The sequence below is a fragment of the Corticium candelabrum genome, chromosome 7 (assembly GCF_963422355.1).
Source record: "Corticium candelabrum chromosome 7, ooCorCand1.1, whole genome shotgun sequence".
In the NCBI taxonomy this organism is placed as follows: Eukaryota; Metazoa; Porifera; class Homoscleromorpha; order Homosclerophorida; family Plakinidae; genus Corticium; species Corticium candelabrum.
Genome location: NC_085091.1, coordinates 8,069,529 through 8,088,044, shown reverse-complemented (window position 1 = coordinate 8,088,044; position 18,516 = coordinate 8,069,529). Strand labels below are relative to the sequence as shown.

The 18,516-nt window shown below is 44.0% G+C and overlaps 6 protein-coding genes across 10 annotated transcripts; 1 reads left to right on the top strand and 5 right to left on the bottom strand.

The window, feature by feature from the left end:
• On the top strand, positions 1-1,341 carry LOC134181822 (spidroin-1-like). Its single transcript, XM_062649091.1, has 2 exons — positions 1-1,283; positions 1,336-1,341. Exons 1-2 carry the CDS (start codon positions 144-146, stop codon positions 1,339-1,341), a joined length of 1,146 nt encoding a protein of 381 aa, XP_062505075.1. The 5' UTR covers positions 1-143.
• Positions 1,342-1,343: 2 nt separating this feature from the next.
• Positions 1,344-2,196, bottom strand: LOC134181821 (mucin-2-like). Its single transcript, XM_062649090.1, has 2 exons — positions 1,445-2,196; positions 1,344-1,364 (listed from the first exon to the last, which is right to left on the bottom strand). The coding sequence occupies exons 1-2, from the start codon at positions 2,183-2,185 to the stop codon at positions 1,344-1,346; spliced, it is 762 nt and encodes a 253-aa protein (XP_062505074.1). The 5' UTR covers positions 2,186-2,196.
• Positions 2,197-3,328: 1,132 nt separating this feature from the next.
• On the bottom strand, positions 3,329-10,602 carry LOC134181820 (uncharacterized). The gene is made up of 12 exons (XM_062649089.1): positions 10,501-10,602; positions 10,344-10,422; positions 10,192-10,284; positions 8,828-9,550; positions 8,699-8,750; positions 6,942-7,043; positions 6,523-6,896; positions 6,217-6,375; positions 6,117-6,154; positions 5,950-6,052; positions 5,264-5,886; positions 3,329-4,656 (listed from the first exon to the last, which is right to left on the bottom strand). Exons 1-12 carry the CDS (start codon positions 10,600-10,602, stop codon positions 3,550-3,552), a joined length of 3,555 nt encoding a protein of 1,184 aa, XP_062505073.1. The 3' UTR covers positions 3,329-3,549.
• On the bottom strand, positions 5,117-8,764 carry LOC134182689 (interferon regulatory factor 6-like). 3 transcript variants are annotated; one of them, XM_062650119.1, is made up of 6 exons: positions 8,480-8,764; positions 6,523-7,023; positions 6,217-6,375; positions 6,117-6,154; positions 5,950-6,052; positions 5,117-5,886 (listed from the first exon to the last, which is right to left on the bottom strand). In XM_062650119.1, the coding sequence occupies exons 2-6, from the start codon at positions 6,890-6,892 to the stop codon at positions 5,243-5,245; spliced, it is 1,314 nt and encodes a 437-aa protein (XP_062506103.1). In that variant the 5' UTR covers positions 6,893-7,023; positions 8,480-8,764; the 3' UTR covers positions 5,117-5,242. The 3 variants fall into 3 exon arrangements, with proteins under 3 accessions (XP_062506103.1, XP_062506105.1, XP_062506104.1); XM_062650121.1 differs by having other exon boundaries at positions 6,523-6,990; XM_062650120.1 differs by lacking the exon at positions 8,480-8,764 and having other exon boundaries at positions 6,523-7,076.
• Positions 10,603-12,068: 1,466 nt separating the features above from the next.
• On the bottom strand, positions 12,069-14,004 carry LOC134182691 (interferon regulatory factor 3-like). 2 transcript variants are annotated; one of them, XM_062650122.1, is made up of 6 exons: positions 13,573-14,004; positions 13,377-13,418; positions 13,271-13,315; positions 13,135-13,173; positions 13,017-13,073; positions 12,069-12,959 (listed from the first exon to the last, which is right to left on the bottom strand). In XM_062650122.1, exons 1-6 carry the CDS (start codon positions 13,937-13,939, stop codon positions 12,295-12,297), a joined length of 1,215 nt encoding a protein of 404 aa, XP_062506106.1. In that variant the 5' UTR covers positions 13,940-14,004; the 3' UTR covers positions 12,069-12,294. The 2 variants fall into 2 exon arrangements, with proteins under 2 accessions (XP_062506106.1, XP_062506107.1); XM_062650123.1 differs by lacking the exon at positions 13,377-13,418.
• A 1,001-nt stretch (positions 14,005-15,005) lies between these two features.
• On the bottom strand, positions 15,006-17,458 carry LOC134181966 (interferon regulatory factor 4-like). Of its 2 annotated transcripts, none has more exons than XM_062649264.1 (7): positions 17,044-17,458; positions 16,884-16,975; positions 16,737-16,797; positions 16,500-16,588; positions 16,198-16,285; positions 16,082-16,138; positions 15,006-16,020 (listed from the first exon to the last, which is right to left on the bottom strand). In XM_062649264.1, exons 1-7 carry the CDS (start codon positions 17,417-17,419, stop codon positions 15,332-15,334), a joined length of 1,452 nt encoding a protein of 483 aa, XP_062505248.1. In that variant the 5' UTR covers positions 17,420-17,458; the 3' UTR covers positions 15,006-15,331. The 2 variants fall into 2 exon arrangements, with proteins under 2 accessions (XP_062505248.1, XP_062505249.1); XM_062649265.1 differs by having other exon boundaries at positions 16,219-16,285.
• Positions 17,459-18,516: the final 1,058 nt, after the last annotated feature.

Here is an 18,516-nt window from a genome sequence, read left to right as displayed (position 1 = left end):
GGGGAAGACTTGTAGAAGTTGGCTTGTGATTGTTTGTTGTGTTGGTTGGTGTGTGACTAGTTGGTATATTACTGTAGCTTGTTGGGTGGCCTGACGTTGGCTTGTATGAAGCTGTTGGGGTTGGACTTATGGAATTGTAACTTATGGTGGCAGTGTTAGTATTTGGTGGCCATGGTCTTGATGGTGAAGGTGATATTGTAGTGGTAGTGTTACTGGTCGGTGGCCATGGTCTTGATGGTGAAGGTGATGTTGTAGCGCTAGTGTTACTGGTCGGTGGCCATGGTCTTGATGGTGAAGGTGATGTTGTAGCTGAAGTGTTACTGGTCGGTGGCCATGGTCTTGATGGTGAAGGTGATGTTGTAGCACTAGTGTTACTGGTCGGTGGCCATGGTCTTGATGGTGAAGGTGATGTTGTAGCTGAAGTGTTACTGGTCGGTGGCCATGGTCTTGATGGTGAAGGTGATGTTGTAGCTGTGGTGTTACTGGTCGGTGGCCATGGTCTTGATGGTGAAGGTGATGTTGTAGCTGTGGTGTTACTGGTCGGTGGCCATGGTCTTGATGGTGAAGGTGATGTTGTAGCTGAAGTGTTACTGGTCGGTGGCCATGGTCTTGATGGTGAAGGTGATGTTGTAGCTGAAGTGTTACTGGTCGGTGGCCATGGTCTTGATGGTGAAGGTGATGTTGTAGCTGTGGTGTTACTGGTCGGTGGCCATGGTCTTGATGGTGAAGGTGATGTTGTAGCTGAAGTGTTACTGGTCGGTGGCCATGGTCTTGATGGTGAAGGTGATGTTGTAGCGCTAGTGTTACTGGTCGGTGGCCATGGTCTTGATGGTGAAGGTGATCTTGTAGCGCTAGTGTTACTGGTCGGTGGCCATGGTCTTGATGGTGAAGGTGATATTGTAGTGGTAGTGTTACTGGTCGGTGGCCATGGTCTTGATGGTGAAGGTGATGTTGTAGCTGAAGTGTTACTGGTCGGTGGCCATGGTCTTGATGGTGAAGGTGATGTTGTAGCTGAAGTGTTACTGGTCGGTGACCATGGTCTTGATGGTGAAGGTGATGTTGTAGCTGTGGTGTTACTGGTCGGTGGCCATGGTCTTGATGGTGAAGGTGATGTTGTAGCTGAAGTGTTACTGGTCGGTGGCCATGGTCTTGATGGTGAAGGTGATGTTGTAGCTGAAGTGTTACTGGTCGGTGGCCATGGTCTTGATGGTGAAGGTGATGTTGTAGCGCTAGTGTTACTGGTCGGTGGCCATGGTCTTGATGGTGAAGGTGATATTGTAGTGGTAGTGTTACTGGTCGGTGGCCATGGTCTTGATGGTGAAGGTGATGTTGTAGCGCTAGTGTTACTGGTCGGTGGCCATGGTCTTGATGGTGAAGGTGATATTGTAGTGGTAGTGTTACTGGTCGGTGGCCATGGTCTTGATGGTGAAGGTGATGTTGTAGCTGTGGTGTTACTGGTCGGTGGCCATGGTCTTGATGGTGAAGGTGATGTTGTAGCGCTAGTGTTACTGGTCGGTGGCCATGGTCTTGATGGTGAAGGTGATGTTGTAGCGCTAGTGTTACTGGTCGGTGGCCATGGTCTTGATGGTGAAGGTGATGTTGTAGCTGAAGTGTTACTGGTCGGTGGCCATGGTCTCGATGGTGAAGGTGATGTTGTAGCACTAGTGTTACTTGTCGGTGGCCATGGTCTTGATGGTGAAGTTGTGGCACTAGTGGTTGCTCTTTTGGTGGCAGTATGTGTAGTACTGGTCAATGGCCATGGTCTTGAAGGTGAGGTTGTGGCACTAGTGGTTGTTGTTTTTTTGGTGACAGTACGCGTAGTCCTGTTTAATGGTCTTGAAGGTGATGTTGTGCCACTAGTGGCTGCTCCTGTAGTGGTCAATGGCCATGAAGTTGTACAAGGTGTTTCAGATGTTGGCAAAATGCTTTCAGCAGTAACGGACTTTCTCGCTATAGTGCTATGGACTCTCATTCCTGTACTTGTAGCTCTCGAGTGTACTGATTTTGGTGCAGTTTTGGTTTGGTCTGTAGTCGTGTCGGTAGTAGAGATGACTGTTGACGTACCGGTGGTTGAAACTGTTGATGCTGAATGTAGGTAAAGGGCATTAGATTTCACACTTCGTATGTCGTTAGGTAGACTGGCTGTCAAAGTGACTCCAAGAAGAAGAACGCGTGTGAAGTACATCGCCGAGTTTAGAGTAGGAGCATGCGCTTAATCTAGATAGTGTTTATAAAACTCCCGTATCGCGGTCTCATGCTATCATTGTTCACCAAAATCGAAATCACTATTGTTTGAGTTGACGAAATGCACCAACAAATACTATTTTGCCATTCATATGACAGCAGTCTGGTGCTCAGAAAGATTTTTCAGTTCCTTCATAAACATAGTTTCTAGTTAAACAACCATCACAAGGAAACTATGCACGTCAATCTAAGATGCACGTTACTGCAGTCAGTAGCACCGTGAGCGCCGTGCGAATGTTTAGAGCAAGTGGTGCATGCACCGTGCGCATGTCTAGAGCAAGTGGCGCATATGCTAACTCAACACATGGTCGGCTATAGCTGTCTATCTCTATACCACAACAGTTGTGACAAAATTGTTCAATGAGGGGACCTAATATTAATTAGCTTAATTTGTAGAGCACTTGACCTAATATGCAGCGCCTTTGAGATGTGATGCGACAATATGATAGGGGTTTGAATATGATCGTGAGTAAAGAATCTGAATTTAGGGCATCTCGCCATAACTAAGCGAAGACTCATTCTTCTAGAGGTACAACGCGAACCCTGACAATCTCTCGTGTTATTTCGTAAAACAGATTGCTATATACCGTATTACCAAGCTGGAGGACCTAGAATCGGATGAGCTTGAGAGTTGGCGTCTGCATTACTGTATACTGTAGTTTCAATAGTTATCGTGCATGCATCGCAATGCGACAATTGCTAGGACCGCTGAGTAGCCCTTTTTACAGTCCGCTGGAGACATGAAGTTCTCCCACACAAACGTAATTAGAAAGGAAGGATGGATGACTTACGGCTGGAATAAAAATTAATGTTACAAGGGTTAGCTAGGAACCGTGTGGACTGTGCTTCGCCATAATTTTCCTGCCTCACTGCATTACACAAAAGAGATGAATACGCGTGGCGTGGCGCCCGACACCTCGAAAACTTCTTACGCCTACGTGATATTTAATTAAGACAGGAAACGTGCGGATTCCGTAGACGGTGGGTGTCCGAGTACAATGACTATACAATTGCTTAATTAATTTTAACTTAATTCCTGCTCATTATTTCACCGGCATCGTTCGTTTCGCAGCCTACCGGAGTCTTGGGGCATGAGCCAAATGTCATATTTCACTACAAATGTTTGCCATGACAGTAACTTCAATTCGCAAGTCTTCTACAGTATTGGTCAGCACCATCAAAATTATCTCTAGCAACGCAAATGTAATCACGTCCAGCTATAACAGCTGTGTTAGTATATAGCATGAGAATGCACTAATCGTCTCGAAAAGAACAGAGTGAGAACAAACCGTTAGAAGGTCCACATTACGATTCGACCTTACTGTATTTGTGAGACGCCGGGCTGCTGATGACGCCATTCTTCAGCAGAGCAAAGAAAATCAGTATTGTAGCAAGCGCCGTCAGAACGAGAGTCACTGGGATTGCAATTCCAAGCTTCCCAGAGCAGCTGCATGTTTCCTTCTGAGGTGACGGTGACCTAGTATGACCGTGATGTGTAGTAACAACTGTGACGTGCCTAGACGAAGTAGATGTTGTGGTCGAATTAGATGTAGGACGATGAGATGTAGTGTTTGATGGCGTTATTGAATTGTTGGTCGGATGAGATGTAGTGTTTGAGGGCGTTGTTGAATTGTTGGTCGGCTTTCCTGTGATGGCTGTAGTTGCAGCTTTTGTTGTACCAGCTGTAGTTGGTTGTTTCGTGGTAGCAGCTGTAGTTGCAGCTTTTGTTGTACCTGCTGTAGTTGGTTGTTTTGTGGTAGCAGCTGTAGTTGCAGCTTTTGTTGTACCTGCTGTAGTTGCAGCTTTTGTAGTACCTGCTGTAGTTGCAGCTTTTGTTGTACCTGCTGTAGTTGGTTGTTTTGTGGTAGCAGCTGTAGTTGCAGCTTTTGTTGTAGCTGTAGTTGGTTGTTTTGTGGTAGCAGCTGTAGTTGCAGCTTTTGTTGTACTAGCTGTAGTTGGTTGTTTTGTGGTAGCAGCTGTAGTTGCAGCTTTTGTTGTACTAGCTGTAGTTGGTTGTTTTGTGGTAGCAGCTGTAGTTGCAGCTTTTGTTGTACTAGCTGTAGTTGGTTGTTTTGTGGTAGCAGCTGTAGTTGAAGCGGTTGTTGTAGTTGCAGCTTCAGTTGCCTTCGTTGTACTTCCTGTTGTTGTGTCTTCCGTGGCGGCTGTAGTCGGAACTCCGGTAGTCGAGTTTGAATTGACTGAACTTGTCACCAGGTGTGATGAGGGGGACTTCCCAGTTCGAGACGCTGCGTAGCCTTGACCACTGCATGCTAATGCAACAACTGTAAGCAGAAAAACAGGTGTGAGAGACATCACTAGGACAAAAATCGATGTCTGTGCGAACGTGCAACAGCCTCGTGTCAAAGAGAAGTAATATTGCGCAAGGCACGTTCCCGGATTAGAAATCACGTGCTACACGTGTATGCCCTCTACCACACATGCACCTAAATATTCTCTTCAGTCTACAAACAACAACGTAAATAGCACTGTAAAAACCAAACATCACGAATGAAATTAGAATAGAACCAAAAGAGACTTCAACACTTGACACACCACACACACACACACACACACACACACACACACACACACACACACACACACACCACAAATGCAATTCGAATAGAACCAAAACAGACTTCAACATACTGACACAAACACACACACACACACACACACACACACACACACACACACACACACACACACACACAGGCATTTACAGTCATTTCATGCATTCCATTCCAACCCACATAAACTACAAACTAAACTGAATCACAAGCAAGTAAACAAGCTCACAAAGAAAGTACCAGACAACACAGCTGCAGGCAACAAAAGATAGATCTCATAGTGGCTACAATGTGTGACAAAATATTGTACATGAATATATATTTACTGTCCTTTCTTAAAAAGTGCCAGAAGCACTGAATATAGTTACAGTCAAGAAAGCTAAAGTAATCAAATAAAGCTGGAAGACCTGACAAACACGTTGTTATTGTCACTGTTCAGGAAGCTGTACACCAAAACGTAATTCAATCTGATCATCTTCGTCCGTCTTTTCATCGATCTCAAGTTCAACAGTCTCGATAATTTCAGCACCAGGTCTGTGAGGACTGAGTTCCTGTACTCGAGTCCTAGCCAGACAATGAATCACAGCTACAGATAAAAGATTTTCTTCACTAGAACGATGGCAATTCCACGCCTGTCCGAATGTCATGTAAATCTCAGTACTAGGACAGCCTCCTTGCCCATTACAATGACTCTCAAAGTGCGAACAAAATAGCTGAAAATCATACACTCTCGTGCCATCGAGTCGTCTGATTTTTCCTTCCGAATGAGTTTCATATCGTGTATCATTGCAATACACCGAACAGAAACCTAACTGTTTTGCAAATATGTCGTTATTCCTCATTTCTATTAATACACCGAGCTGCATGCTTTGGAGTAGTCGTTTCAAACTCGGTGTTCCGAAGCCAGTGTCTGGGTTGGGTAGTGCGATGTAAACAAGAGAATCACCACATGTATGATACTTTGGCTGAGAATGTTGATTATAGTAGAGAAGACAGCCCACCGCGTCTCTAATGTAATGGCGAGCAACTTCTCTATTGAAATAAAACACGATTACCTCCATTCCACTTGGCCCTGCAAACGTACACAAAATGCTCTGTGAAACATTGTTACACAGACATGAGATACAGTAATTACTTAGCATATCAGATATTTGGCTATCTGGTGGACTCTTGACATGTGTATGTCTGTCCCCTAAGGGAGTTGGCAAACGTAGAAGTTTGCTCTCTTCTGGACACTCCTGAATAAAATTAGATGCTATAAGTTCGATTTTTACATAAACAAATTAACAAGCTCAATCCTACATTTTCGGCCACTGGAGAATTCACACGACTGACCTTTTCTACAGTTTCACATGTATACTATTGACTCAATAACACGTTAATTAATTAATATTAAATATACTTGAAAGTGCTGTTTTGAGTGAAGGCAAAGGCTGACGAGTTCTTTTCCTCCTGTGATGTTCTTCTTGGCAAGGCACAGTTTGAAGACGAAATTCTAGTGAGGATCGTGAGCTTTCTTCCAGACTCTCTTCTGCTTCCTCAACTGCTGTGCATGTGAGGCCTAAGAAACAACAATAGAAAAATACACACAAACATTAGTTAGTAGAGAAGCAATGTACAAACAAGCAGTACAACCATAAAAACACACTTAGAAACTAAACACATCAAAGTGATCATGAGTGAAGCAGGCAGTGCGTCTGAATTTTACCATTTTGCGTTTCTCCCGTATCTCTTGCCTGAATGACACTCCGCAAAGCATTCCTATCGAACTGCAGTAGTCTGTATCCTTCTATTTCATCTACCTTCACCGTCCTAAGCCATCCCTCCAAATTCTGCACAGCGTAGTTGACTTCCTTCATGCAAGTGCGCAAATCTGGCTCTTGGCCCCGCCCGCAGAAGTCTGCCCAAGCTTCCAGCAAGCGTGTAATGCTTCCTCCTGTTAGAGACTTCCTGCTTCCTCTCTGCCACGGAATTTGACAGAGAAGGTCGCGTTTATTTACCCAGATAACTCCCGGGATCGAGTCTTCTTCAACCTTGTTATACAACCAACAAACAAAGCGTTCTCCTGCTTCTTGCATTTTGCTGCATGCCACAATGGATCTGTTTGCTAGGCGTTTCCAAACTCACACTGAAATTGATCTCGTGATTGCGCGTGGGCTGTGACCACTCGGTAAGTCTACAGAAGCAGCAGCAGCCAGAGGCAACGTATCTACACATTCGTAGCGTACACTGTACAGAGCATGCGTGCAGCGTAAAATTCACTAACAATTTTGATTATTAATTAATTAATTAATTATTTAATAAACATTTGATGTATAGTATACCACCTAGGACATATGAAGTGTCTATGTTCTCCGTCTACTAAATGGCAAAACTAGGGCTAATCAATTTGATTAAAAATAAATTAGTAGAAACCTGCTTGGTGCGTTTATAGCAAGTTTTCTCCCACCTGCTGCAAAGATAGAGAGAAACGCTAAGTATCTCTATCAGATACACAGAACTATTAGGTAGGCATGCAACGTCATGATAATTTGCAAATTGACAAAAGATTTGTATAAATTTGTATTTCCAGTGTAATTTTAAATATCTGGCTTTATACATAATTTTTAAAACGGTTACGTCTAGCACACTAAAAAACAGTAACACGTACTGTACAGATTCCGCCCTCTGGATCCGCCCTGTCACTGTGGGTGGAAGTTCGAGGCTACCTTGCAGCAAGCGGAAAGACAGGTAAGTGCAATTATTGCGTTGGTGTGGTATACGGAAAGTGTACTGTACGATGTATTCAATTAAGAATCAATGGACAGTTATCTATATCGTTCTCAGACGCTGACCTATCTAGCTGGGATGGTCACTTCCGTACTAAAACGACTCCCTTCTTCTTGCTGTGTGGTCTACCAGATGTTCTAAGCGTTGTCCTTGTTTAGCGGTACTTGCGGGCACCTTTTTTCCACTAGGCAACAAGCGCTAGCCTTGGAATTCCAAATTGACACATTTGCGCCTGTGGCCAAAATAGAAGGGACATGGAACACAGTTACGTTACACGCGTGTCTCACGGCTCATTCGGTTGGATGTGGATGTCGTACATGTACAGCCACAACGAAAAAGGCTCTTCCTGCTGATCTCCAACATTGTTCTACACCGGAAGAAGGCCCAGCACGGACTGCACGCCGTTTTGGACCCGAAACTGAAAGAAGCACATGGGTAAGTCTGATTCAGAGCCGTCGACAACAAACAGCAAAATTGCCAGTAGAATACTGTAGAAACGGTTCGGCTTCTAGTAGTAGCTAGGGCTGGCTAGGCCCTATGGCTCTCTGATATCGTCCTATAGTCTCGCGTAGCCAGACCTCCTTGTCTAGCCCGGAAAAGCACAAGTAAGAGACAGTGGTACGTTCGTCAAACAGTTTTAGCTGGTGCAATGTGATGGCTTATCGGTCTTGAGGCAGCGGCCTGAGCTCTCGTCTAACTATTGGTGTGTCCTACTACACCTAGGTTGCAGAAGAGAGACTGGGTTGAGTCTAATTTTGCAGTCCTTTCAAACAAATGATCCGGGAGCTTGACATATAGAGTGTCTTGTAGCGAATTTTTAGCAAAAACCCACAGTTCAGTAGTTACGTAAGCTAACGCTCCTAGTGTGAGTTGTATGTGTATACGTATACGTTTACCTCACAGCTTCCATGCCGTCTTCAGTTGTCTGAAAATGCACTACTAGAGCGCTTTCGGTCTCATCTCGTTACGCAACTTACAGGTAGCTCTCCAGCTTCGACTTAGTATAGTAAGTCTTCGAAGTCTTCTACTATTGTTCACAGAAACATATGCGCATGCGCATATATTATTATCTTAGTGGTCTATTCTTTTCATTATCAATAAAATTAAAATTTTACATCCTAGCTTCATTCTTAGTATGTGTTTGTAAATCATCTGGAGACAAGTAACCTGCAAAAGATGAAACAGCCAGTGTAATTTTTCCAACATCATCCTTCAATTTCAGTTTTAGTGTTTCACCTGTATCTATAACTGTGCTTTCAGTAGTGCAGCATCTTTTTCCTGCACGTCTCTTGGCGACGTATGTACAGAATTTTCCTGGAACATTTGCAACAATTGTTTATCATCGTCATCTGATTCTTCTACTTCAATTGAGATATCTGATGTCAAATTTTGTACGTCAATACTCTTTGCCTGAACTTGACATCTTGCTAGACAGTGCACCATCACAATATACAGCAAATTCTGCTCTGCTGGATGGTCGGCACTCCACGTTTGACCAAAAGTAAAGAACAACTCCGAACTAGGACAAGGATTTGCACCTTTGCAATGACTCTCAAGAAATGGAAGAAATCTATTGCTGTAGTGAAACACCTTTGTGCGCTCTTTCCTTTTTAGCCTGCCCGCTTCGATCGTCATATATCTGGTATCGCTGCAGTAGACAGCACATTGGGACAAATTGGTGGCAAATGCATCTTTGGAGGTTATGTCTAGTAGTAAACCTCTTTGCATACTAGTCAGCAATTTCAAGAGATCTGTATGTGACTCTGACGGTCGAGGAAGACTGATTTGTTGTCGTCTCGGGTTACCAAATCCCCGCTGAAAACCGTCGGGATCGAGGAGGTCTACCTTTTTCACTCGGTCAAAGAACTCGGGACAGTAGAAAAGACGGCAGCCAAAGTTATTAGTGACGTGGTGGCGAGCAACCTCTGCGGTGTTGTAGTACACAATGATGTCCATGTCACACTGAGCTATACACAGAGAAGAATAAGAATAAGATTCTCATCAAACTTTGACGTAAATAGAAGTGTGCTCGAGTATATAGTTGTTAGTAAATCGCCACTAGCCCGTGCAGTCGGTTATTGGTTACTTATATATCTCTAGAGTAGTCTGCATGCTTGCATCTATGCATCTCTCCCAGATCTCTGTTGTCCTAGCACAAAATCTAGCATAGACAGCTGTTTTTTGTGCAGTCTGGGTTTATATCATGCAATGAAAGTCTCGTTCTATGCAGTGTGCGTTGCTACTAAAGCTTTGTGACTATACTACTAGTCCGTGAAGTCTAGAACTGCATATTGCGCAGCTCGTGAAGAAGTGCAAGGAAGCTAGTGCATAATAGAGAATGGGTGCATGCATGTCTCACTAGATTTTGGACCGAGTGCTTTTTTATGCGTGGTTGCGAGGAAGAAAAGCTATTGTGGTCGCTTTTTCTTCTACGCTTTCTTCTGTTGTGCGAATAGTAGGGCCCCCTAGTCTTCGTGCGTACTCGATTTGCCTCTCTCACCGGCCTGTTTGCATGTGCACGGGCAAACACGATGCGTGAGTCTGTAGTCGCTACTCTATACTAACGCATCAAGCCATGCAGACAGGTACAGACCGATGATCGACATACTGCTTTCGTCATTCACTGTCGGTAGGTCCTCGGCTTCTTTGCATGCGCTAGGAAGAACCTCAATGTTCATCGAATCTTGACTTGTTGAGGGGACTACAAGACAGTTTTTCATTCTTCAAGTAACAAAAGTCAACCACTAGGCTCCATCTCACCGCTCTTGGAGAACAACGAGTTGAGGGTACCGTCTTCATCATCTTTGCTGCTAGCATTCTTGTCTTTCAGGCTAGAAACCTACAGACATATGATATCGTACACGCGGGCACACTGCATGTACTACAGTAGCCATTCGTGTTGTCATCACGTGCTTACTTCAGTTGCCGGCTGTGCGACGCGTGAGCTGCGCTTGAATGACTTCCTTCCAGATCTCGAGGCAAGCACGGTTTGTGTATTCTCTACAGTCGAAAAAGACATCCGCTCGTCACGAAATTGTCTGTCTAGATGGCACATTTCCCTTCCTCTGACGAGACAACATTGAGGCAGGAAGCAGTACTTACCACTCGCATCTGCGTCTCGTTCTTTTCGCGAGTCCCCTCTCTCGTATTTGTAGGCCGGCACATCCTGTAATCAGTTCAGAGCACCGTAAGATTTGCGATCTTTCCGGGCGAAACCGGAAAGGCTAGGTTGAGCGAGCAAATGTAGCGGCCGCTGTTACCTGGTGGCTATAAATAGGCCCTCTGCTTCGCTTGATGCGTCGGGGCGGCCAAGAGGAAGAGGCCTCGCGAGAGCTCATGTGGATGCGTACTGCACGACTGTGTAAACCTAAACTGCGACCTTTTCTTTGCAAACCATCTAGTCATTTGTAGCGAGAAAGGAGGCTGGGGGAGGGATTTTCAGAAGGGCCCGCCCTTTCGGAAGCAGGAAAACAATTACACGTGCCCAAGTTAGGCCGAAGCGACTCTCTAGGGGCGGAGATACGGTAGGTGTTTCTTGTAATTCCGGTCGGTTTTCTTGCAGTAGAAGCATTGCTGCTTAGAAGAGACTTCTCTCGGTGAAAGGGATCCACGAACAAGAGGATTTCTTTGAAAGAAAGCATGTTTGCATTTCACCCCGAGAGTGAAGCTCAACGACCTCCTAGCTAGACTAGCTAGCTAGCTAGAGGCTACTACCATAGCGCTCTGCATGGCTGCCACCTCGACTTTCCGTACGGTTTACGGTCTACCGGTAGTACAGTCACGTTGGAAACGCGCTATTTGGTGGCGAAACAGGTTAACGCACTACGCTCCACGTGCTGGGGGATTTTGTTTGTGACATGCCACCTATAGCATACCGTACTATCCGGGTTCTGAATTAGACAGTTTATCCCGTATATGCTGCAGTAGCGATAGCAATAGCGAAGGCAATAGATGAAGACTGACAACGTGCAGAAACTCAACAAAGGTAATGGTGCAACGATTTGTAGCAGTGGAACTTACGTACTGTATTTCTGTTGCTAGTTATAGAACAATTTGCATTTTTTGTTCCTATGGTTTTCTATTTTTTACAAGAAACGATGAAATTCACTTAGGGGAACAGATAAACGACTGTTTAAATCTGCCTTGACAATACAATGAATTAGACAATTTGGAATGGGATTAGGATATTGATGTAGGCCTAATTAATTAACTAAGGTACGTAATTTTGTGTAGACTAGTGGTACCCAACTACCTCAGCTAAACTATTCACTATTAGATGACCGTCAGTGTTTAGTTTAGTGCCATTGCCACTATAAAGAGAAGATGTATTCTTCAGACAGTGGATTATGCTTGACAAAGTCTCTAGGCTTGGTAATGTTATTTGGTGGAAGGGAATGAGTGATGTCAGTAGGAAGCACACCATTTAACAAACGTCAGCACACTTCATTCATCACTCACTTATCAGTTGCTGGTACAAAGAGACCATAGCTACAAAAAGGATCAAATTATCAAAAGGGCATACGACTAACAAACAACACCTTAGCAAAACTAACATCAGTGTTAAAGCATCCAGTGGATAACTACAGACATGTACTTTCCAGTAGGAAAGCGAGGTGATGCAACTATATATAAAACAGCTAATGAATACTGCAATCAGTTCACCTATCAGTGAACTTCATTCATGTGCTCACATGCCAACCTAGAAAACGCCTCATGATAATGGATATGGTGGATCATAGCCCAGTAGTATGTTGACATACTCATCTTCACTGGTCGGCTCAGCTATCTCCAACTGCAAGTTCTGTTTTGGTGTTGATTTTGCATGATGGTATCTCTTCACCTTACTCCTTGCCAATGAATGAATGACAGTGAAGGACATGATGTTCTCCTCGGCTGGTCTCGAGTGGTGCCACTTCTGACCAAATGTGAAAAACAACTCAGTGCTTGGACAGCCTCCTAACTTGGCACAATGATTCTCAAAGTGGGAAGTGAAAAGGCCTCGGTAGTCAAACACTTTGGTTTTCTCATACCGACCCAGTTTGCCAGCATCGGTGGTCTCTATGCGTGTGTCATTGCAGTAGACAGAACAACGACCATACTGTGTGGCATATAGATCGTAGTTGGACATGTCCAAGAGGATGCCTCTTTGCATGCTTTTCAGAAGTTTCCTCAATGGTGGTGTGTCATAAACCGGATATGGGAGAGCAACCTGTGTTCGGAGATGACTTCCAAAGAATCGGTCATGTTCTTCTGGATCGATTTTCAGGCCATCACCACGAGAAGGCCAGTAAATTCTGCAGCCTCTTGGATTGCTCACTCGGAATCTCATGACTTCTTTATTGTAGTAGAATATGCAGATGTCAATATCATAGGAAACTACAAATTAGAACCATTGTGTCAACCTACATTACTAACAAGACGAAGTATGCCTACTCTCAGCTGGGCTTGCAGTCAGCTGATCAATCAAACTTCCAATAACTTCAGTCTCATCTGCCAACAGCAACAGTTACAGAATTGTACTGTTGATCATGATCATACTATGTGGGCACACCTGGACAGAGCTCCTGTGTACCAGGACTTGAGTTACTGCCTTGAAAGCAACAATAAAAACACGCACGAACATCACAGTTTGTACAACCACAGCTAGTGAAGCAATGTACATGACCATCAAGACCAAGTATGCCTACTTTTGTTCAGCAGGTCAATCAAACTTCCAATAACTTCGATCTCATCTGTCCACAGTAACAGTTACACAATTGTATTGTTGATTATGATCATACTACGTGGGTGCACCTGGACAACGCTCTTGCCTAGCATGACTTGACTTTTTCCTGCCTTAATTAAAACATGCAATCATAGAAATATGCACAAACATCACAATTTGTACAACCACAGCTAGTGAAGCAATTTATTAATTAATGTACTTACAACCATAAAACATACATAAAACTAAACAGTGCATGAAGCAGTATGTTTGCCTGAATTTTACCAATTTGCGTTTCTTCTGTATCTCTTTCTTCAGTGACATCCCGCAAAACGTTTCTGTCGAACTGGAGTAGTCTGTATCCTTCTATTTCATCTACCTTCACCGTTTGAAGCCATCCCGTTGTATTCTTCACGGCGTAGTTGACTTCCTTCAAACAAGTGCTCAAATCCGCCTTCTTGCTGCGTCCGCAGAAGTCTGCCCAAGCTTCCAGCAAGCGTGTAAGACCTCTTGTTAGAGACTTCCTGCTTCCTCTCTGCCACGGAATTTGACAGAGAAGGTCGCTTTTATTTACCCAGATGACGCCCGGGATTGAGTTTTCTTCAACCTTGTTATACAACCAAGGAACAAAGCGTTCTCCTGCTTTTTGCATTTAGCTGTCAGTGCATCCACTGTCTGTTCGTTAGGCGGTCCCAAACTCGATCTCGTGATTGCATGGGTATCTAATTAATTGTGTATTGTATTGATTAAGTGATACACAACATTACGTGTGAAGTACTTTATAATTAGACCACATAACATGTCCATTGTGGATCCTCAGTCTAGTAACAAAACTAGGGGATATTCAATAGAAATTACCAAAAACAGAAAACTTAAACTAAACAATTTTTTGGATGGTGGCAAACATTGCTTTACATTACAAAACCAATATGGTAACAGTCATAGCTATGATGGTCTACAGTATAACCCTATTTACTAGGATCTGTTTCCTGTTGTTTCTTTAACAACAAAATGGCTGCTAAATAATTCTATAAAACTGGGTTTGAAACTGTCATGAAACTTCTTTTACACAACTTAAGAGCAGAACTTGATTTTTATTCACTTACTCATCAGTTTGTTGATAGGAGCTTGATTGACTCAACATCAGGAACAATGGTTTTTTCTTCTCTGCATTTTTTCTGACAACTTAAGGAATTTCTTGATACTTTTAATTCTCCAATAGAATTTTTGAGAAATCAATTTTTGTAGTGAGATGAAATCAGGTTGTTGTGTAACTGACTGATGAAGTGAAAGCCAAATTTCTCTCTATGTTGACGCATTGTCACAACCTTTCTAAACCGGAAGTGAATTAGTAGAAACTGTGAATCTACTGCTGGTAATCTTAGAGTTGCTAACAAATCAACATTTTAGTTGTCTGCAAACACATTTTCTGCGGAAGGCTGACTGTTCAGCTAAGTGTACTGAGAACACACGGTATAGTTAATGTCTGGAGTGGAGTGGAAGGTCTATAAGAGTAGACAGATCTGTTGCTACTGCTAATACCTACTATTTTTAGTCCAGGGAGCAGAGTGACACGTCTGTGAGTACATCTAAATTTAAATAGACAAAATGGATTACTTAGCTGTAATTGTAATTGATACCAACTTTTACAATCTATCTGTGACAGTAGGGAGCACATGCAAGATAACTTTCTGACACAGCAAAATGCAAAACACAGCTCACAGTATATAAATCTTCTAGATTTGTCACATAATCTCAGCTTTACTGAGAAGTCAGAAGCACCAGCTTATACAAATGTTAAAGTCAAAGAGACCATAGCACAAAAAGGATCAAATGATCAAAAGGGCATATGACTAACAAACAGCAACTTAGTAAAACTAAAATCAATGCTAGGGCATCCAGCGGATAACTACAGACACGTACTTCCAGTAGGGAAGCGAGGTGATGCAACTATATAAAACAGCTAATGAATACTGCAATCAGTTCACCTATTAGTGAACTTCATTCATGTGTTCACATGTCAACATCAAAAAGCCGAAACGACTTACATAAGTGATGACTGCATTGCAGAAGAGGAATATGAATATGGCGGATAGAAGCCCAACAGTATGTTGACGTACTCATCTTCGTTGGTCGGCTTATCGATCTCCAACTGCAGGTGCAGTTTTGTTGTAGATGTGTGCTGGCGTCTCTGCACCTTATTTCTTGCCAATGAATGAGTGACAGTGAAGGACAAGATGTTCTCCTCGGCTGGTCTCGAGTGGTGCCACTTCTGGCCAAATGTGAAAAACAACTCGGTGCTTGGACAGCCTCCTAACTTGGCACAATGATTCTCAAAGTGGGGAGTAAAAAGGCCTCGGAAGTCAAACACTTTGGTTTTCTCATACCGACCCAGTTTGCCTGCATCGGTAGTCTCCATGCGTGTGTCATTGCAGTAGACAGAACAACGGCCATACTGTGTGGCATATAGATCGTTGTTGGACATGTCCAAGAGAATGCCTCTTTGCATGCTTTTCAGAAGTTTTCTCAATGGTGGTGTGTCATAAACTGGATCTGGGAGAGCAATCTGTGTTCGGAGATGACTTCCAAAGAATCGGTCATGTTCTTCTGGTTCAAGTTTCAGGTCATCACCACGAGTAGGCCAGTAAATTCTGCAGCCTCTTGGATTGCTCACTCGGAATCTCATGACTTCCTTATTGTAGTAGAATATGCATATGTCAGTATCATAGGAAACTACATAATGAGACCATTGTACCAACGCACGTGACCATGCAACAAGATGAAGTATGCCTACTCTCAGCTGGGCTTTCAGTCAGCTGATCAATCAAACTTCCAATAAACTCAATTTCATCTGCCAACAGCAACAGTTACACAATCCTATTACCCACAGTTATCATTAAGTGGGCGCACCTGGACAGCGCCCCTGCTTACCAAGGCCTGAATCTTCTGAGTTTTCACTGCCTTGGGAAGGACAACGACCCGGAGCCACGTGCAACCGCTACAAAACACAACAAGACAACCTATTACATCCCGCACTCGGTAGCTATTGGGCTGAAAAACGTCAATGGTATTATTATCCTATCAATTAAAATACGTGCTCATGCATAATTAGACGTTCCCGCTAAACGAACCGGAAACCTAATTATAGTTTGGGAAATTTACATGCGCATTGCATCAGAGGTACCCCAGCCTCCAATCCTCGCTTCACTTACTTGGTCGTCGATTTCTCCAGTTGTGTGACTTTCTGGTGATGACAGCGAGCTGTCGCTCCTGCTCAACGACTTGGCGGGCGTAGAACTTCCTGCAAAAAGGGGAATTCCCGTGTGTCATTTCCACGTGATAATGACAACATGAGAAACAGTATACAAACACAGGAGGGACCGATGACGCGGGCGTGCAAAAGATAACAACACAGAACGAAAGCGGGTGAGAAATCTGATGCTTCGTACCGTGAACTCTGTAGTTCTGATCATCGCAGATAGACAATGTATCGGACTGAGATCCAGGTTCCTGTACAAGAGACATCTAGGTGAGGTAGGGCGTCAGACCGGGCATGCACAAACGGATTTCCATGTCCATTGCGCCTAGACACTCACCATGAAGTTTCGCAGCAACGACGGCGTGCTCATGCTGTTGAACGACGATTCACTGCGACGCTGTCCGCCGTGCATGTCGAGCAGTTTGCGACCTGTTAACGAGCCGAACAGGAAGCATATCAAGCGGGTCGACTCCTACCTACACTCACACTCGTCTTACCGATATTTCTCGCCTGATCCAACTCGAGCTGATCGTTGAGCGCCTGTCGGCTGAACTGCATTCGTCTGTAGCCCTCGATCTCGTCGGTCTTGACGAGGTTGATGTGTCCTTTCAGGCTGTTGAGTGCGCAGCGAAAATTGATCTTCCAAGTTGTTGGATCGGGCTCATCGCGTTCGGGGAGGTATTTACCGCTGTTGAGAGCCCATGATTTGTAAAGCGCCGCGTCTCGGTCCATGTCGTAGCTTTTCTTCTTTGCATGCACCCAAGGCATTTGGAAAATGAGCTGCGATTTGTCGATCCAGAAGAGGCCAGGAGTCATGCCGTCCTCGATGCGTTGATACAGCCACGGCATTAACCTTTGCTTTCTTGGCTCCATCGTATTGCGCAGGCGATGCAAGGACTGACTTTACAGCGGGGAGGTAACGGTTTATAGGAGTGCGGTGTGCCCCTGTCAAACCGGTTATGTAGATTACCTAACAGGTATGATTGAACCCAACAGTACACGCCTCCGGGAATACCCTAGATTTGGGGTCGAGATTCTATCTCTTGAGAGATCGTCTGGAAGGGCATCCTCACCACTACCACAACATTGTTGGACAATCGTTTGTAGGTAGATAAACGTGTCACAAGCGACCTAACGTTGTCTCTTTATGCACATGCCGGTGGTTGTTAGTTAGGGTAAACATCGAATGCTGCACGTGACGAAATTTGCACTTGCGTCATCCTATTTTGGCGCGTTTATCTTGCGCCGGTACTCAAACTGCATGACACGAGCGCAAATTATGTGCTACTTACCTGCTGGAGTCAAAGGCGCGTTTCCACACAGAAAGAGGGAACAGCCACTAGAGGAAGTATCTGCCAACGTCCATCTCCCGTCACATTTCAAAATTCAATTTTCTTACGAAAATGAGGATGATTTAGTGAAATTGGACATGAGCTGGTGGGAAGAGTCACGCAGCAACACTATCATATCACCAGACTTCCTGGATTAGAGGGAAACCTTGAGGCACACTTCGATTGCTATTTTCAGCAATTCGACTTCTAGAACGGCTCGAAGGCTTCTATCGATTTCAAATCACGAGTCTATCTATTAAGCCTTCGTTTGCACATAATCTAGAGACCACCGTGTTATCACAGACCGAGGTAGTCGAAAGAATCACTTGCTAGCTCTAAAGATATATATAGTGTTCTCAGGATCGATGGGCAGGTACTCTGGTTTATCCATGCGCCTATTATACCTACTATGAATGTATGAGTGGCACGCATGTCTGGAGAAATAAAAACTAAAGTAAGAGGAAGAGAAAACAAAGCGGTCGACATCGGTCGGTGTGTGCCTTTGATTTGATTGTCTGTAGAGTCGCCAGTTGGCAAAGAAAAGAGTTTCACGAATGCAATCGACGGAAACGAATGAATTAACCAGAAATCATTAATTTAATGATGAACACCTACAATTTCGGCCTTTGGCAATAATCT

What these genes read in the sequence shown, in the direction of transcription:
- LOC134181822 (XM_062649091.1), top strand. Translation starts at nt 144, where the DNA reads ATGGTGGCAGTGTTAGTATTTGGTGGCCATGGTCTTGATGGTGAAGGT.
- LOC134181821 (XM_062649090.1), bottom strand. Translation starts at nt 2,185, where the DNA reads ATGTACTTCACACGCGTTCTTCTTCTTGGAGTCACTTTGACAGCCAGT. An exon ending in CACCGACCAGTAACACCACA is followed by an intron (nt 1,365 to 1,444) that starts GCTACAACATCA and finishes TTCACCATCAAG; the next exon opens with ACCATGGCCACCGACCAGTA.
- LOC134182689 (XM_062650119.1), bottom strand. Translation starts at nt 6,892, where the DNA reads ATGCAAGAAGCAGGAGAACGCTTTGTTTGTTGGTTGTATAACAAGGTT. An exon ending in ACTCAAAACAGCACTTTCAA is followed by an intron (nt 6,155 to 6,216) that starts GTATATTTAATA and finishes GTGAAACTGTAG; the next exon opens with AAAAGGTCAGTCGTGTGAAT. An exon ending in CCAAATATCTGATATGCTAA is followed by an intron (nt 5,887 to 5,949) that starts GTAATTACTGTA and finishes GTACGTTTGCAG; the next exon opens with GGCCAAGTGGAATGGAGGTA.
- LOC134181820 (XM_062649089.1), bottom strand. Translation starts at nt 10,602, where the DNA reads ATGTCTTTTTCGACTGTAGAGAATACACAAACCGTGCTTGCCTCGAGA. An exon ending in CTCGTTGTTCTCCAAGAGCG is followed by an intron (nt 10,285 to 10,343) that starts GTGAGATGGAGC and finishes ACTGTCTTGTAG; the next exon opens with TCCCCTCAACAAGTCAAGAT. An exon ending in GACAGTGAATGACGAAAGCA is followed by an intron (nt 9,551 to 10,191) that starts GTATGTCGATCA and finishes CTCTGTGTATAG; the next exon opens with CTCAGTGTGACATGGACATC.
- LOC134182691 (XM_062650122.1), bottom strand. Translation starts at nt 13,939, where the DNA reads ATGCAAAAAGCAGGAGAACGCTTTGTTCCTTGGTTGTATAACAAGGTT. An exon ending in TAGGCAAGAGCGTTGTCCAG is followed by an intron (nt 13,316 to 13,376) that starts GTGCACCCACGT and finishes TACTGTGGACAG; the next exon opens with ATGAGATCGAAGTTATTGGA. An exon ending in GACTGCAAGCCCAGCTGAGA is followed by an intron (nt 12,960 to 13,016) that starts GTAGGCATACTT and finishes TCTAATTTGTAG; the next exon opens with TTTCCTATGATATTGACATC.
- LOC134181966 (XM_062649264.1), bottom strand. Translation starts at nt 17,419, where the DNA reads ATGGAGCCAAGAAAGCAAAGGTTAATGCCGTGGCTGTATCAACGCATC. An exon ending in GGATCAGGCGAGAAATATCG is followed by an intron (nt 16,976 to 17,043) that starts GTAAGACGAGTG and finishes GCTCGTTAACAG; the next exon opens with GTCGCAAACTGCTCGACATG. An exon ending in TCAGAACTACAGAGTTCACG is followed by an intron (nt 16,589 to 16,736) that starts GTACGAAGCATC and finishes CCCTTTTTGCAG; the next exon opens with GAAGTTCTACGCCCGCCAAG.